The sequence below is a fragment of the Truncatella angustata genome (assembly GCF_020726525.1).
Source record: "Truncatella angustata strain MPI-SDFR-AT-0073 chromosome Unknown BKA67scaffold_5, whole genome shotgun sequence".
NCBI lineage: Eukaryota > Fungi > Ascomycota > Sordariomycetes > Amphisphaeriales > Sporocadaceae > Truncatella > Truncatella angustata.
In genome coordinates, this window is record NW_025763385.1 from 359,724 (window position 1) to 377,500 (window position 17,777).

Consider the following 17,777-nt stretch of genomic DNA (forward strand, 5'->3'; position numbering starts at 1 on the left):
GGACTGAGTTGGCGATGAACTTTTCAATCAAGAACACTAACAATAATGATGCGAGACATATTTTCTAGAAAGGTCGCGGGTGTGATCGCGATCCTTGCCGCCGATGTTGACGCCTTTTGGCGTCTGCCCTGTTCGTCTCCGGTCATGGTCGAGCGAGCCGATCCCATCATGGATCCAGGAGTTATTTCGACTCACGCACACACAGTGATGGGGTCTAATTTATTCAACTTCTCTATGACATATGTCAATACGCAGACCGCGACATGTTCGACTTGTAAAATCAAGCAGGATCAATCGAGCTACTGGGTTCCTACTCTCTACTATCACGCCGAGAATGGTAGCTTCATCTCGGTGAAATAATCAGGTGGAGCACTGATCTACTATCTGTAGGTTTCCTTAGGACTGCAGAGAGCGCATGTGTACTAACACTCATTGTGAGGCAGAGGCAAGACGAGAAAGACCCCGAATTCAATCAAGGTCTTATCCCATTTCCCAAAGACTTCCGAATGATAGCTGGCAATCCAATGAACAGGAACCTTTCAAACTCGATCGAACAATCCGCCGTGTCGTTTGTGTGCCTTGGCATCACCGAACCGGCCACCCCTGAACTACCGAGACACAATTGCCCCAATGGCCTGCGCACCCAATTGATATTTCCTTCCTGTTGGAACGGGAAGGATCTCGACACGCCAGACCACAAAAGCCATATGGCATACCCGACTGGAACTGACAGCGGCGCTTGTCCGAGCGCGCACCCGAAGCGCTTCATCACCATTTTCTACGAAGTCACTTGGGACATTGACGACTTCAAAGACTCATGGTATGGCAACAAACAGCCGTTTGTGTTCTCACACGGGTATGTCCACTTATTAAATTAGACTCACGTAGTTGATCTAAACACCAAACAGCGATCCTGACGGTCACGGGTACCACGGCGACTTTTTGAACGGCTGGGATGTTGACGTGCTGCAAAAAGCCATCACCGTATGCACAGATGATAGTGGAGCCATTGAGAAGTGCGGCGTCTTCGATCTTCGCACCGATGAGGATATGGCTGCTTGCAAGGTCCTACCTCGTGTCAAGGAGGACGTGGCCGATGGCGTGCTAGCTGCACTACCAGGGTGCAATCCAATTCAAGCTGGCCCAGAGGAAGCGGCCCTATATCAAAACTGCGGAGCAGTCAACGAGATCGGCAACCCCGTGCTTCCTTTTACCGATATGTCGCAGACTCTGAAATGGGGGTACATAGGTTGCGTCAAAGATCCGGCTGGCCAATCTCGCACCCTAGATGGTGCTCAGCAGGACAAGCCAGACATGACGGTGGACGCATGTATCAAGTACTGCGACGACGCTGGCTATACCTATTCCGGGCTTGAGTACAAGACACAGTGCTTCTGTGGAAACTCTATTGCTGCCGAGAGGATGCCAGCGAATGGAACAATGGGTCGGTGTGAATACAACTATGGCGGTAATGCGAAGCAAATCTGTGGTGGTTATGGTCAAGCGTCGGTGTATCAGAAATGCGGTTCAGATTCTTGTCAAAACGCAAAGTTGGAATTGGGGCAATGTACTAACCTAGTTAATAGCTTGAAAAGCGAATTTTGGAACGCACATATGCTCAAAGTAGCTTGATTGATCAAAGGATTATACTCCGCTATCCATTTACCCACAGCCCTGTTATACCTAGTTTCCACTTTCCACGTTTGGCTTTAGTAGCCGCTCGCAGGTCATTAATGATATCCTCATCGAATTGTGCTCCATTCGACCAAACCTCGACTTTCTCTTCTGGAACAAGATAGATACAAACTGGGGCCACAAGTTCGAGAAGCTTATCTTAAGCACATTAGTCGAGCTTGACCATGAGGTAAGTATCAAACATGAACTTAACATGAGTGCGCTGTGTTGTCTGTGCCGACAGCGTAGGATCTATTGCTGGATCCGCACTACCCGACACAGCTTGCAAGAAGTGAAGTGAAGCTCTCTGGCACTCGTTATGGCAGAAGGCTCTTACGCTGATTCAAGGGCTACCGGCGTACTCCCGGTTATGGTTTTGCAGGTTATTCCGTACTGATGCTGGGAGTTCAAACCGTTTGTTGTGTCAACAAATGTTATGGTGTTGCGCACCGGCTGGATGTTCCGGCCTATTATTGTTTGCTGGTAGCAAGGACAGTGATTAATCTGGCGGACGTAGACAGTGAAGCGAGGAACATCTTGTCTCATGCGTAAACAATATTCGCTGCAACTATTCCCTGCAGGAGTCGTTCATTGTGCTCCCGCAGTTCTGAATATCCACATTGGAAATTGTACATGATATAGAAAGGCTCCATAGTGTATTACTAAGGTTCGATTTTGAGGTCCTTTCTTTGTGTGGAAAGATATATAAGTTTCTATCGAGCTTCTACAACTTGTTAAGCATTTTGGGATTTTATATTTTGAGCCTCAGAGAGTCCATGATCGAAAGTCGACGCCACCACACGCCATCTACGGATATTAACGCAGAGGGTACAATAGAAATTATATCCTTGCAACCATATAACTTCACAATGCCATTTCGCGTCTATTATAGGTGTAAATAAAGGCTTTATTTTAGCAGCGAAAAGCTATAAAGGCCCGTATATATATAACTAGGACATATACACGAGGATGCTTTTAGTTTTTCTGATGTCATATGTAATCCTTGGCAGCCTCGATCCTCCGAAGATAGACTCCTTATCCCTTCTTTGGGTTTGCGGGGAAGTATATTCTCTCACGCATTTGATTGCGCCACTAGTCTAACCTAGTACGAACAGTACAAGGTTAGACTTGTCACAGGAAAGATCAAGCATAAGGGCAATTTGACTGGGATAAGTACTCTGCTCACCAGGACGTCCAAATGATACGAAGGACGAGAAGAAGGCGACTGAAAAGAGGCTATCAATACATTCTCATTCAGTGTTGCTCACTATACTCATTTACCCTTACTGCTGAATGAGGCGGTTCGCGTCCTGCCGGTGCGGGCGCTACTATCTCCCCGATCAACGGCTAGATATGCCGAGTTTGGGGCGCTTTTAGAGTCTTGGGACTCATAGTAGCTGTGCCAGGTCATGCTTCTAATAATTTGGACATTATAATTTTTATATTGCTGGTTGAAGGCGACGAGAATAATGGCTTATTTGACAAACCAAACCGCCAAGCCCAAGAAGTTGCTCGTCGCTTCATTCCCTTCTTCGCGGGCGGCTCAGCAGTCATCCAATTTGGAAGCCTAAGATCAAGACCCATCTCCTCACAGCACCGAGATATTCGCTCCTTTACATTCGTAGTGTTAGTCATTCTTTTTCTTTTTCTTTTTCTTTTTAAATTTCTTTTTTTCATACTGGGGTAGATCTGGTCCCGAGTAATCTGGAGCCTTTAAAGTTGACCTAGACAGATCATACACGTGTGTCTGTGGATAATTGGTTCAAGTGAGAGCAGTCATGATAGACAAATATACTCGCTTTCAAAACTGTGACATGATCATATTCATCATCTCCTCACGCAGCAACTCATCCACAATTTATTGTGCTTACAATAGTGCTGTTACACCGGTAGCGACCACACTAAAACTCATAGACAAATTTCAAGCATGGATGTTTGAACTGCAGAATACCATGGTGTTACCGTAATGGCCAAAATCACTCACTCTACAATCATATTGTAAAGTCGTGTTCAGCAACCAATTCCCCACTTTGTTACCTCGAAGATCAACCATAGCATAGCCTCGGTCTTTGTAGATCGCTGCGATGACCAGCTTGTCTCAGCACCGCTCCTGACCAAAAGCCGTCACCGAGGAAGGGTTGACTCACTGTAATGGCCAAGGTCATTGTTAAATTCAATCTGTTCAGGATCGTCTACAGTGCCCTGAAGTCGGATACCTGTTTTATCACTGCTCACGTCATCTTCCCAAGCACAGTGGCTTGCGGCGTTTATTGCATGGCAATCGAACTGCGGATGTACGAAATGTGCGCCGTCCCAAAGATGCCACAAACCGAGTATGTAGAAATCCTCCATTCCATGTAAGATCCAAAAGTCTGCAAAGGCAAAAGGAAACAGAGTCGTTGCCGCAAGGAATTTCTTGCAAAGACGCATGGTGGTGCTGTTCTGATCGTAGCAGTTTGATGTTTAGGTGAAGTGTTCAATTGCATTGATACTTGGGTGATAATGCTTTTTATACAGAAAACTACGGAAGGCTACAAGAACAATGTCTACATATATATATTTATATACCTCATATGCCCATATGTCAGGCATGGCAAGCATAGACTCACCATGGTCATATCCGCCCGTTGTATGACCATACGCAGCTGACATCTGAGACAAATTGAATTATCCCGTTGCAGCGCTGTTTTAAAAGGAAAAACCCGCGGCTTTAAAGCTTCGGAGAGTTGATCCCAACCATAATCAGACAGATTGTCATCGAGACGGTCCAAGGTGGAAAGCATTCCATCTTATCAAAGTTGAGACGAAAAAAGCGTGTTCTTAGGCGTAGGCCCGATGCATTATCCCGGCGTAAGCGAATCGTTTCCAACCACAGTTCATACCGCCTGCAGCGACCCGTAAATCGTATTGCACATCTTCATTGTTCTGAGCAAACATGAGGACGAGTGCAGAGTGATTACCAACAGGGCATTTGAAGATATGGAAGCCTAACAATGTAAATCACTGAATGGTGCTGAAAGGCGCTATTTGCGGGCCGATTAGTGCAATCCCTCACGCCTGAGCCACCCGCGGATTACTTATGGTAGTGCCTCCATACTTCCAGGAACCTTGGCTTAACTTAGTTACTACAGTAATTGTGTATATGTAGCGAGCCTTGAGCAAGCCTTCCCAAGGTAGGCCTGTTCCCTGACTCCACTTGATCCTCGGCAGTGCGACTGCAACTTCAACGTTCCTGGAGACGCTACATTACACATAATACCACAAATTTGTCCGGCGCGAATACCAGAGGGGCTTTCCTGATGCGGGCGCCCACATCTGCCATCGTTCTTCATCGAGTCACAAGCCTTCCGTGACATTTAGGAAACATCTAATCTCGATGCGTACAAACTTTTGAGGACTGAAAGCATCACTGGAGGGGTACTATTGAATAATTTGTTACGCGACGCGACGCGACACGACACGATAGGAAGTCTGTGTCCTCCCAATCTTGGAGAATGACAAGTTCACAGCGGCCATCAAACTTCCGCTCCGCAGTCGACGCCGCTGCTGCTGACTGGTATGCTGAGCGCCAAGAATCTACCAATTCCAGTGACCTGCAACATAATGGTATGTCTTGCTCTCAAGACTTCTGGCTTCCAAGTTGAAACGAACCAGCCGACCATGAAGCTGCTAATCCCAAAACAGACCAGTCCTTGTCCGCAAGTGCAAGCCAGACAGCTTCTCCGTTGGTAGAGGGCCGGTCGTACATGGATGCTGGCGGCTTGCAGGTTGGTAGCGACATATCAGCATGGCAAACAGCCCTTCAGAGCCTCCCACCTGAGTTCAAGAGCACACCTGAACCCATACACCCTCTAGCAACAGCCCTTGTTCATCAGCCAACTTTGAGACAGGTTGAGTGGAATCCCTACCGCCACCAAGGGAGTTTTGTGCCACGGACCGCTCATGATTTTGCTTCTATAATGATATTCGTATGCGGCCAAATTAATCCAAACCCTTGTCGTAACTGTCTCTTGAAGAATGGGCCCTTTGCGCGATGCATAGTATCGCCCCCAGAAGTTCTGGCAAACAGTGCTATCAAGCATGCGTGCGCCAGTTGTACATACCAGAACCAGTATAAGAAATGTACCAATGATCCTATCACGGAAGAGGAAATGCAAAAGAGCATGATAGCTAAGGGCAACGGACGAATACGGTCAAGGTCTTTCCAACCGAGATTGCCGAAGATCCAGTCAGGTCCAAAATCACAGAAGAAGGACAAATTGCATCAGCAACTGCGGCAGTATCAGCATGAGGCTCGCAAGTTGACACCTCATCCTCCTCCTCCTCCTCCACCTCAACACACCACCGCAGATACCTTCGCTGATAAGCTACGTCAAGTTCGGTCTTGGTCTCCTCGCTCGAGAAGATGGATGAAGGCAGAAGCGTTGCAATGGCAAGCGGCTATCGCTACAGTTGAAGCAGAGCGAGTCCGCATTCCCCAAAATGCTCAAAGTTCCGGGCAACCGCTTACTGCACATACACCTCAGGCTGCGAAACAAACTGCGAATTCGACACCAAATTCACAGCCAGTAGCTCCATCCGCAAGGTTTATGCCCATTCATGTGATGGACCAAGGGGACCACGGGATGCAAGATGACGACGAGGATAATGACACTGACATGAGCGAAGACGATTGAAGTGAAGGTGAGAATTGGATATAATTTGGTGATCCTCAGACTACGGCCAGACCTCATCACTGAGATAGCGGACGCCTCAGACCATAAAGATTGTACGATGAAATTCACCTGGCGCTCAACACTAGGTACTCTTTGCCTTCCAAATTTGGGCTCTTCTCTAACACTCTTACTCTGACCATTCTGCACGGTGTACTCCTTTCTCGGAACTCCCACGGGTATACCTCAATTTGGTCAACTCATACTCTGCGGCTGGACGGAGGATGGTCATTTCTTGCCCTATGCCCCAGTCCGCTGATATTGTCTCGAAATACGTCGACGAGTATAATTCTGGTACCTTTTTCGGAATCGCCGGCACGAGCTTTCCGGTGTTAGTGGCGTTGAATAACATGAAGACAATGCACACTTACCTTTCGCAAGATCCTGTTCATGTTGTCATAGTGACGGAAATCCATATCCTTCCATTTCTCCCGCAATTCTTCCTGGGCATCCGGGGATTGAGACCCTACAGACAACAAGAAGCTATTGTACTGGTTGAGGGACATGGATACTAGATAGTTTCCACCTTCTCTTGCTCTTCTATCCAACGCGTTCATAATCCCCACACAACCGATGATGCCCGTCTGGAAATCGGCATTCGGCAGAGGTGGTACGATTGGTTCATCTACACCAACCCACTTACCCATTTCCCAGGACAGACCAACCACTGCATCGCTTATCATCTGCCAACCGCTACGATGGGACAGTGGGCCATTCCAACCATAGCAATTTTCGCGTGCATATACGATCCCTTTGCCCCGTCTTTTTGCAAACTCATGGACGTATCTAGGGCCAAAGCCGAGACGGTCAAGAGCGCCAGGCCGAAACCCATCAAGGATTACGTCGGCGTCTTCAAGCAGACCAAGCAAAGCTACACGGCCCGAATCAGACTTAAGATCTAGATCGACGTCTGTCTTTCCAAGGTTGCTTTCAACCAAGATAGCGCCCAACTCTGATAAGTTATCGTTAGATATTCGTACTACAGTGGCCCCAAAAAGCGCCGCGAGCCTGGCAATGGTTGGTCCAGCTATGGCTCTGGTGAGATCGAGCACCTTGATCCCTTCGAGCGGTCGAAAGTCCTTACTCTTGATTTCCGGCCACGGAATCGGCGGCAATGTTTTGCCTGGGAATGCCTCGACTATGTATATCGGGTCCTGCCCGACCACTTTACCATGTTCACCCGCAAGGTACTCCTCCTTTGTCAGTGCGATGCACCCTGCTTGTCTCCAGTGCTCATTTGCCTCAATATCAAGCCACTCCGCATCGTATTCTCTGATCTTGTCGCAATATCGATGGATGATCTTCAACTCATCTTTCTCATCGTCATGAGCGGGAAGCCCCACCATCTGCAAACTCTTCGTTGAGTCGAGACTCCCATGCAGATGAAACCATCTTCCATCTTTAGTTGGATAGACATTGGTGCAGAGCCGCCGCCATGGCAGATATTGCTTATGCAGGTCATACCTCTGGTAGCGGGGCACTATCTTGGGGTCGTCGATGCTCTTGTCCCCAAACTTGATCAGCATGAATGCAAAGATGAATAGCGTTGCCACATCGCTGTTTATGGTGACCGACTGCTCGATGCCGAAGCGCTGCTTCGTGATCGCGTTCCCGTACGTCGCAAGAAGAGCCCAGAGCGCTGTACTTGTCTCGCTGGCCTTTGTCGGCGCAGGGAGGAACGGCTTGGCGATCGGTGTCTCGGTATCAATTATGGTTCGGGACGCCGCTTCATGCACTTCAGAAGGGAGACCGAGGCGCTCATCTTGGAGCAGAACGTCTCGAAAGATGCGCGACGCTTCCTTCTGGATTGTATAGTCTGCCATCGTGGTTTGTCACGTTTCTGCTTCCTAGACCACTTGGTTAAGGACAAAAGAACTGCGTCTGTAGTTCGAAATCGCCAGCTATATCTGTCTTTAAGACGGGCACGGCGAGAGGCACAAACCGCGGGTAAAGTGTTTCATACACATGCACGCAGTCTCGCTGCATCCCGCATTCCTGTTATAGTAGGTGGGGCAGCATGCATGTCTGACGTGCTCGGCATCGGCAATGCGTGGTCCCAATAGCAGCCCACGGCATTTGCCTGGGGTGGTGACTATTTGCAAGCAGATGTGACCGATGTTGCGTTTCTGGACCAAGATGTTTATCAGGATTTCTCCACGTCGTCAAGATTGGAAACTGGTTCTACGTCTAACCTGATATAATGGGGAGCAAACATTGGGAGCCAGTAGAGTCCAGCCAGCCTTTCATAGCCATAAGTTGGAAAGGCTGTATGCTAATATGGAATTATGATATTTGCGGTAGCCGCCGCGATAGATGCTCAAGTTCTTGCAACTGCGCTGGCTAGTATGGCTTATGTGTCCATGGACGGCAGCTCGCTCCCTCACTGTGTGCTTACCTTTAATTTTCGTCATGCAAATAGCAGAATGAAGTCAACCTCCTTACTATCGATTCTCACTTCTGTACACCCACGAGACTATAATGACTCAACTACACTGATGTATTCATCTGCCACGTTCAACGAATGTCGTTCTTTCCGGCTGAGGAGGGGTGGAAGCGTAGACCCTAGCTGAGGCGGGTGATATCCGAAGGGGCAAACCGATCATGGTCTTGTGCCTAATAAGTTCGCGGTCGACATAACTGTTGAATTGCTGTCCAGTCGACAGTAAAGCAGTTCAACTCTACTTAGCTGTTGAGGACAAAAGTTAGTAGAGAAACCAAGGTTCTTCGCAGAAGCCATCATATCAAAGACTACGTGACTTCTGTTTCGAACCCCAAAACACGAACATGTGGTACATTTATACTATCATAGTTTATCAATATGCCGTTCCTATATAGCTTGAGCTGAGCCTAACTGTCACGATTGCCTCGTTGGCCGTCCAAATAGTCGGTCAAGCATAGGTGATGTGTGGCGCTGGAAGCTAGACGATTTTGAACTATCTTGTATACGCCTGGAGCCACACTCCATAATTGACATTCTCTTCTTCTCTAGTGCAAGAATCATTCCTGAAACTGACAGCAATTCGCCAGGGTAAAACATTTAGCTTTGAAATGAGAATAGACCTGGTCAAGGCAGAACTTTCCATGTCGCAGCTTACGGATAACTGCGATTTACCCCACTTCAATGAGCTTATGCTGACTGGCAATACTTCCCCTCCTTGCACCTGTGTCAATGAACCTTGAGATTCTACACGTATCGCATTGCTCAAGAAATTAAAGGCATTTACGTACAGATTTCCCCAGGACAGATAGCACGCATCAATAACTTCTTTGGTGATGGATACACTGCCGACGGAGTATCCCAAGCTGGAGGCGCTCACAAAGGAGCAGCTCCAGCGGCTGTACGTGAAGAACAAATTCGAGCTTACCAGACACGTCAGCGCCAGCGTGGGCGCGGAGCCGCAGCGGTACGGCGGAGGCGACTGGATCGTTCAATGGCACAAGGCGCCGCCGGGATCTGAGGTCCACAACCTGCTGGAGCATCAGGATGTGCCAGACGAGCACATCTCCACCGCCATAAATATAGTCATGCACTCTCTACAAAACAGGCAGTTCAGCTGGGTCACCGGCCCCGGCGATCAGGCGCGGCTCGAGCATTTTCTCCAGCAAAAGAACTTCACTGTCGCCGACGAGGCCGCGACGATGGCGATTGGTCTACGCCCGAGGGAGATGACGCGCTATGTTCAACCACCGAGCGGGGTGACTATTTCAGACGTCAATGCCCTGGGTGTTCGGACATGGGTCCAGACCTGGGCGCCGCAAGCTTCACAGACAGGCATCGGACAATGGACTCGGACGTACTACTCGATGCTAAAATCGCTCCACCGGAACCAGTTCAGCCTGTTCATGGCCGAGCGGAACGGAGATCCGGTCGGGACGGGCTTCCTCCATTGCTTTGCTGGGGTGGCCTCTGTTCACGCGATACATGTGCTACCAGAGGCCCGAGGGCACGGAATCGGCGGGGCACTCACCTCATACGCAATGCAGAAGGCGGCTTCCTTGGGCTATAATGTTGTGACACTCACGTCAACGGCTTCCAGCGCCAGGTTGTTTACCTCTGCAGGCTTTCACCCGTTCGGCTATGTCAAACTAAACATGTGGCACTCGATTCGAGAAGCTGAACGCGAAAAACAAGAGAAGGACAAGTTTCTCGAGGCGGAGGAGGAAGGGTGGTGTGTGGTATGATCTTAATATTTGACGAAGTTAATTTGGCTCAAGTTGGTAATTATGGTACATTTGGGTGTTGTGACGGGTAAGCGGACAACTTTGGAGTCATGACATTATTTCTAAGCAAGTAGCACGAGCTCCCGCGAGGTTCAACTTGCCACAGAGTGTTGACTCAACTCTAAATATAATTACATTTGCATGGTTTCCACTGTTATGGCTAGTCAGTATTGTTTGTTATAGGATTCTTATGGCAGCATATGCATCATGAAAAGGTAGGAAAGCTCACGTGACAATCTTCAGTATATGGTCATCAATAGCAACATGTAACCCTTTACAGCGGCATTTCATTGCAGCTTCAGGTCTTTCTCCAAATTGGCGATGGCAATCTGGTCCCGATATATGTCGGCCAGCCCTGGGTCTAATGCCTCTCCAAAAACGTCCACTTCGGTAGAAGCAAATTTTCTCGCCCCGATGCGCTTCTCGAAGAGGAGATCCAGCTCAGCGAATGTTCGACCAGTTGGCTCTGGGACCCGGAAATATGTGTATATGATACACAGGAAGCAGACGCCGGCCCAGAAAAACCCTGTGAAATTGCCCCAATTCCAGGCACCCGGGTTCAGCATATAGGGCGTGAGAACACCACAAACAATGGCGACAATATTGTACAGAACACGCCCAAGAACAACAGTCTTGATCTGCAGTCTTCTTGTGGAAATCTCTGATACCAACGAGTAGCACACAGTTCCGACGGTAAGTTGGTAGCACAGGGCCCAAACCAGCATGACTGCCCCTGTTGCCAGAGATGCTTTGGTTCGATCAGGTGCTAGTCCTAGGAAGCCAAGAATGAGGAGCATAAAGAACAGCATTATAAGGCCATAAAGATACAGTGATCTTCGACCAATCCCGCATTTCATGAGTCCCCAAGCACCGAAGACGCCGACACAGTTAATGGCATACTGGCCTAGTGCGAATGCATAGGCGTTACTTGAGGATAAGCCGGCTTGCTCCAAGAAATAAGTGGAATAGTTGGAGAAGGAATTGCCACTGAGATTCTGAATTGCCCAGACCATGCAGACGATTTCTGTGCGGCGGAGGTCGGTACCTCTGAAGCAATCCAGATAACTTGCTCCTTTGGTTATCTTTTGCTCGAGGGCTGTCGTGTGAACCATCATGGCAATTGTCTCGTCGGCGTCGAACTCGGTTTCCTTGTCCAAGCTCGTCAATCGAAGTAAAGCCTTCTTGGCGTCATCGAGTTTTTCCCGCCGGACGAGCCACCAGGGACTTTCAGGGGCAAGATAGATTCCGACGAGCAGTGGAAGAGGCCACATCCACTGTAGAGCATAGGGGATTCGATAGGCCCATTCGTCCGTCCGCCACATGTTTCCCATGATGACACCAATGCCGATCTCTTGACCGATGCCCCAGCAGAAGTTAATGTACGTTGTCAGATATCCTCGAAGGGCAACCGGGCAGACTTCTGAAGCGTAGGTGATGGTGAGCGTCTGGAACACACCCCAGGGAATACCGCAGAGGATTTCGGCAATCTGCAGCGCAACGACATCTTGTGCCGTAAAGAAGATGGCGGTAAAGGCGATGATGAGGACGAGACACCCCATGACAGTATACCGATATCCAAAACGCTCGGAAACCCAGCCGTTCAGCAACAGTCCGATGATTTCGCCTACAGTGGCACCGTTGCTAAGACCTGCCTGCCATCGAGCAGGTACCTGCCAGGTTCCATCGGGTAGCTGCTCTCCATACTTCCGATTGAATTGCTCGAACGCGTAGAAGTTGTTAACCAGGGAGACATCGTAACCCTCCATGCAAATGCACGTGGATATGAGGACACTCCAGCCAATAGCCTTCGGATAGAGCCGGATGCCCTGCAATAGGGTCATCCGGTGCTCTTTTTCTGTGGCCTGTTTCGCATCTTGGATGAGATCCCTCATTTGCTGGGCGTGCTCATCTTGTTGCTTCTCCGGTGGATACGGCGCTTTTGAGGGCTCTTCAGCCATGTCCTCCTCACGCCTCTGGCCTACAACAGACGCCATTTCCGCGTGTCTGGGGTATAGGTCGAAGTGAGACGACAGAGGCTGCGTCTAGTAGCGTGTGGGGGAGCTGATCTATGGCAAACCTTCGTATCGACTTGCCTGAAACGCACATGCGGGTGATTGGCGTGTCGTGCTGGGAGCGAAGGAAGAATTCGAAATTTCTTGCGATGTGTGACCCAATGTTCGTCTCCACATGGGTTCGTCGACCATGTGGAGAGAACTTATGGAGCGAAGCCAAGCCATGACTGACTCGGGTCGGGATTCTGCAATGCCGATTCGACACTCGACCCAGAAACACATCGCATGCTCCTGTTGTGCTCAGCCCAACATAAAAAGACACAGCATGGCGATGGTCTCGCAGTTGCCGAGAATCACGCTTGACTTCACCTCTGGGGGTTATTGTGCTGTGGCGGCAGTGCACTTATGCAGTTGGATGTGGTGGTGGGGCAAGTAAAAGTCTGACGGGTTTGAGATAAGCCGGGGAAAGACCCTGGGCTTGCTTCGTTAGTGGGCTTTGCGGGGACTTGCCTTGAATTACCTGGCAGTAATGCGAGTTTCTCATGCTGCTATTTGCCCGCCCGTTGTACTTTCCCCGCGCTCCAGGTCGCATGACGTTGGGGTCCTAGCCCAGTCAGTCAGCTAGGCTTGCTCACCCCTGCCGCTCCCTGCGGTATCTCTCGGCCGTTTTGCCCATCTCTGGACGATCATTTCTAATACCACTGTTCCCAGGCCGTGTTCGAGAATCCATAGAAGTGATGAGATATTCGCGGCTTACAAGTGGACGCCTGCCCGTGGAACGACAACGCGAATGCCCTCATTCGAGAAAGCGGAGCTACTGGCAACACCATGGTACGATTCTCACTTCCGTGTCCTCTCCCGTACAACTCTGTTAAGTGGAACATCTCGCTGACTATAGCCTCCCCGATGCTGCCAGTCTTCCGTGCCGGGAGAACCATTTGAAATGTGACCGGCTGATACCGAGGTGCTCTCGGTGCTCTCACTCGGGCCGAGAGTGCAAACATGCTTTCAAGTTCAAGCCTGCCAAAGGTATGTCCCGTCCTCATGGCGCCAGCATGGTCCCAAATTAATTCCGGCTTAGGCAGGTTCAAGGATAATCAGAGATGGCTCAAGGTTCCTAGACGCTGTGAGTAGTTTGCCAGCTGTAGTTCATGTTGAACTAAGACCTCTACAGTAACATATATCGACGAGACAACGTCGTTGATACTTGACCACCCGCCCGAAGCATTTTCCACGCACCAACGAGACTCTACTGGGTCGCCTGACTCTCTCAAAGATGACACCTCTGAAAGGTCCGGTAGTCATGCACAAATTGAGCCACGACATTATATCTCGGCGAGTGAATCGCCAATGGAGATGCGACAAACCGGCAGCTCACCTCAAGTTCTTACTATGCCACGATCACAACCATCACCGCCCAATAGGGTATTGGTGGATAACTCAGATCGAGGTGTTTCTGAAAGCCCTGTTTTGAAGACCCATAGATCGCACTCACATGACGTCCAACTGCCCACGCCGACTAGAAGCGTTGGTAGTCTTTCCCATCTGCCACTCAATAGTCCCTTTTCTTTGATGAACGAAGCAGAAGCGTGTCTGTTTCGGCACTACGTACAGAAGCTAGCCGTCTGCGTAAGTACCATCATCATCTGAGCTTCATTATCTGACATCTCTTCTAGCTTGACCTTTGCGATCCGTTGCGTAATTTTGAACTAGTGGTGCCGCAACGTGCCATAATGTGTCCAACGTTGCTAAAAGCAATATTCGCGATCGCAGCTAGACATTTGAGCCAAACGAGTGACTACGATCCGTTGGCTTCGAATAGATACCACGACGAATGTCTGGGTTATCTTATACCAATGTTGAACAACTCATACACAGTCTCCGATGAGAACTTGTTCGCTGCTACTATTATTCTGCGGATGTTGGAGGAAATGGATGGTGAGTCCGAAAAGTATTTCCAGCCCACGGCAGCTAACTATGAATCTCAGCCTGCTCAGGACACGATAGTCATGGCCATTTACTTGGAATTCATGCTTTTGTAAATGTAGGCGATCAGATCATGCTACCAGGTAGCTTGAGTGCCGCCTCATATTGGGTTGGTTTACGCCAGGAGATTTATAGTGCTATGAGCACACAATCACCTGTCAAGATGAGCCTTAACCATTGCATCGTCGACCGCTCCCTTGAGCCTACAGACGACTACACCTGGTCGAACCGTGCGGTAGTCAACCTGGCGGATGTTCTCAACTTCTGCTTTTCAGAGGTCAATCATACACCATCACGTTGGACGTACCTTAATGAGCAATGTACAAAGTGGGATGAAATGCGGCCGCCATCGTTTGAGCCGTTTTTCTTTAGAGAACGGATGGCTGCAGATACCTTTCCACAGATCTGGTATCATTCAAGTTGTCATGGTGAGTTGATGTTCTTAACGCAATCCGAGGAAAGTCATATTGACGAACTGGCAGTAATTGGTGTGCAACACCATATTTTAGCTCAGTTGTTTCTAGCCCAGTTCGATCCTGCAATACCAAGAGTGGGGACGAGGAGAGGAGCTGCAGTTAAGGCTATGGCGGTAGGTTTCAAACTGACAAAAACGAGGACAGTTTGACTGATTTTGAAAGAAACGAGTCGACTATTTGATGCGCCAGATCTGCGGCATTGGAGCTTCTAACCAGTGGACCCCTCCCGCTTTATTTACTGCCTCAATGGGCATTGCCATGTGTAAGTTTCCCCAGATCGGCGAGATTGACTTCGGCTCACATTTGCCTAGTCGGTGACCAGTTTGAAGAAAGAATAGACCAGGAAGCAATGTTGGAAGTACTTAGAAAGACTGAAACAAACCATGCGCGCCCAACCAAAGCAATTCAAGAACAACTGATGAGAGGGTGGGGTTGGATACCGACCTATGAAGATGGCTAGAAAATACGCATTCCTGACAATATTGACAAAATACATGCCCGTCGTGACCATTGAGGAAAGTCAGGATTCACTCGATCAACCCGTCAGAGGCTTGGAAATGCTTGGTAATACATCGCACGCCGGAGTTTGATGCGGTTTTGAACCAGCAGGGATACTAGCCATCCCGACTTTAATGCAGATTAGAATTCTGATGGAATCCCCGGGTGACGTCTTTCTACCCCGCAAATCTCAGCGAACTGCCCAGATGCGATCGAAAAAGGAGTAGACGATGAACTACCATGCGGGCTGGAGTACAAGTGGGAGGCATAACGCGCATTTCTCCGTGGACTGCTGCAAACGATTTCCCTTTGGGTCGTGCATCGGGGATTTTGGCCTCTCTTGGAGTGGAGGGTGTGTACCTCAGTACTTCACTGGCCTAAGCGAGACTGGCTTTCGGCGATTTTCACCGCATGTGGCGTCTACTATTCGACGCAAATCATGGCAAGTGCATTTACATCAGTCCCCACTAGAAGTGATGGGATCTAGTATATATCGATGGCTGGAATTGCACCCTGTGATGTTGAATTTGGCATCTCAATTCATGACCGCTCTACACCATCAACTATAAGAACTTGACTCCTCGTATCCTTAAAACCGTTCAATTACCGCACATCACCTTATAAGAACTTCAGATACAATGGCACCAGGCGCTCTCGTCGACCACGATACTAGCAACCGTGATGGTGGCAAGCTCGAAGAGCTCTCCGACGACATTGACGCTGTCAATGTTCTGAAGGACCAGAAGAAGGCCGCCTTGGCCAAGAAGAAGGAGGAAGAGGATGCTTGGAATGCCAAGTCAGCGTTCGACTCAGAGAAGGACAAGACACAGTTCAGGCAATACGAGGACGCTTGTGACCGCGTTAAGAATTTCTACCTCGAGCAGCACACAAAACAGACTGTTGCCTACAACTTGAAGGCACGAAACGATTTCAAGACAAGGGAGAAGCACCATATGACCATCTGGGAGGCAATGGAGAAGTTAAACACTCTGATTGACGACTCCGACCCTGATACGAGCTTGTCCCAGATTCAGCATCTCCTTCAATCAGCAGAGGCCATCCGCCGCGACGGCAAGCCCCGATGGTTCCAGCTGACGGGTCTCATTCACGACCTTGGAAAGCTACTTTACTTTTACGGATCACAGGGCCAATGGGATGTCGTCGGTGATACCTTCCCCGTCGGCTGTGCTTTCGACGAAAAGATCATCTACCCCGGTTCCTTCAAGGACAACCCCGATATCAATGACCCTATCTACAGTACTAAGTTCGGAATTTACTCTCCGGGCTGCGGCTTAGACAACATCATGCTGTCCTGGGGCCACGACGAATATCTCTACCATGTTGTCAAGGAGCAGTCCACCCTGCCCGCTGAGGCTCTGGCCATGATCCGTTACCACTCTTTCTACCCATGGCACAAGGAGGGTGCTTACAGAGACCTTATGGACGAACATGACCACCAGATGTTGGAGGCTGTTAAGGCTTTCAACCCTTACGATCTGTATAGCAAGAGCGATGGCGTCCCTGACGCCGAGAAGCTCAAGGTCAGTACCAATTTATGCCGCATATTCTGGAATCGAGTTTGCTAACATAATTCGCAGCCTTACTATATGGAGCTCATTAATGAGTTCTTCCCCAACAAGGTTGTCGAGTGGTAAAGGTTTTCATGGCTATGAAATATTGAATTTGTTACGATAAAGCGTTGGTTTTGATGTGAAAAAAAGGTTAAATAATTAAATGCCTATTATAGGCACGTTATGAGGCAAGTAGCGATTTCGGCAAGGAGACATAACTGTAGTCCCTTGCTTTGAGGAAAGATAGAATCATTTCTATAAACAACATGGGCACAAGGTTGGCTAACAACCTCCGCCACCACACAGTTTTGCTTGCTCCCTTAACTGTAATAATGATGTCTGGTGTTCTTGCGCTTAGCCCTGTTTCTGTATTATACACTATACTTTCCAAATATTAACAAATAGACACACTATCAATATCTTAAATTAGGTAAATGTTGGATACACAATTTTTATAAGCGAGACTGGTCGACGCGGTCTTCGTAAAAATGATGTTGAGCCATCTCTGACTCTACTAAAAAGCAACTGCATAACATAGGATTTAGTCGATCATCTACCGCACACCAGTAGAAGATAAAGTTATGCGACTTCTATACGGCCAGGAAGTCTGTACAAGTGACTTTCTAT

The 17,777-nt window shown here is 48.9% G+C and overlaps 8 protein-coding genes across 8 annotated transcripts; 5 read left to right on the forward strand and 3 right to left on the reverse strand.

Annotated features, from left to right (window-relative positions):
• Nucleotides 1-45: 45 nt before the first annotated feature.
• BKA67DRAFT_592904 (WSC domain-containing protein) lies at nt 46-1,632 on the forward strand (the record flags this gene model as incomplete). The annotated part of the gene is made up of 4 exons (XM_046104877.1): nt 46-351; nt 444-856; nt 909-1,550; nt 1,587-1,632. 4 exons carry the CDS (start codon nt 46-48, stop codon nt 1,630-1,632), a joined length of 1,407 nt encoding a protein of 468 aa, XP_045956866.1.
• Nucleotides 1,633-3,829: 2,197 nt separating this feature from the next.
• BKA67DRAFT_566971 (uncharacterized protein) lies at nt 3,830-4,181 on the reverse strand. Its single transcript, XM_046102946.1, has one exon. It carries the CDS (start codon nt 4,158-4,160, stop codon nt 3,942-3,944), a length of 219 nt encoding a protein of 72 aa, XP_045956867.1. The 5' UTR covers nt 4,161-4,181; the 3' UTR covers nt 3,830-3,941.
• Nucleotides 4,182-5,225: 1,044 nt separating this feature from the next.
• Nucleotides 5,226-6,537, forward strand: BKA67DRAFT_294559 (uncharacterized protein). The gene has a single exon (XM_046096035.1). It carries the CDS (start codon nt 5,421-5,423, stop codon nt 6,348-6,350), a length of 930 nt encoding a protein of 309 aa, XP_045956868.1. The 5' UTR covers nt 5,226-5,420; the 3' UTR covers nt 6,351-6,537.
• Nucleotides 6,434-8,336, reverse strand: BKA67DRAFT_294467 (CAIB/BAIF family enzyme). Its single transcript, XM_046096034.1, has 2 exons — nt 6,758-8,336; nt 6,434-6,708 (listed from the first exon to the last, which is right to left on the reverse strand). The coding sequence occupies exons 1-2, from the start codon at nt 8,207-8,209 to the stop codon at nt 6,517-6,519; spliced, it is 1,644 nt and encodes a 547-aa protein (XP_045956869.1). The 5' UTR covers nt 8,210-8,336; the 3' UTR covers nt 6,434-6,516.
• Nucleotides 8,337-9,541: 1,205 nt separating this feature from the next.
• BKA67DRAFT_294451 (acyl-CoA N-acyltransferase) lies at nt 9,542-10,731 on the forward strand. Its single transcript, XM_046096032.1, has one exon. It carries the CDS (start codon nt 9,660-9,662, stop codon nt 10,566-10,568), a length of 909 nt encoding a protein of 302 aa, XP_045956870.1. The 5' UTR covers nt 9,542-9,659; the 3' UTR covers nt 10,569-10,731.
• On the reverse strand, nt 10,693-12,697 carry BKA67DRAFT_294463 (MFS alpha-glucoside transporter). Its single transcript, XM_046096033.1, has 2 exons — nt 10,837-12,697; nt 10,693-10,758 (listed from the first exon to the last, which is right to left on the reverse strand). Exon 1 carries the CDS (start codon nt 12,599-12,601, stop codon nt 10,895-10,897), a length of 1,707 nt encoding a protein of 568 aa, XP_045956871.1. The 5' UTR covers nt 12,602-12,697; the 3' UTR covers nt 10,693-10,758; nt 10,837-10,894.
• Nucleotides 12,698-14,011: 1,314 nt separating this feature from the next.
• On the forward strand, nt 14,012-15,541 carry BKA67DRAFT_519135 (uncharacterized protein; the record flags this gene model as incomplete). Its single annotated transcript, XM_046098070.1, has 6 exons — nt 14,012-14,248; nt 14,296-14,557; nt 14,608-15,033; nt 15,088-15,194; nt 15,244-15,343; nt 15,393-15,541. 6 exons carry the CDS (start codon nt 14,012-14,014, stop codon nt 15,539-15,541), a joined length of 1,281 nt encoding a protein of 426 aa, XP_045956872.1.
• A 676-nt stretch (nt 15,542-16,217) lies between these two features.
• BKA67DRAFT_592908 (myo-inositol oxygenase) lies at nt 16,218-17,234 on the forward strand (the record flags this gene model as incomplete). The annotated part of the gene is made up of 2 exons (XM_046104878.1): nt 16,218-17,120; nt 17,178-17,234. 2 exons carry the CDS (start codon nt 16,218-16,220, stop codon nt 17,232-17,234), a joined length of 960 nt encoding a protein of 319 aa, XP_045956873.1.
• Nucleotides 17,235-17,777: the final 543 nt, after the last annotated feature.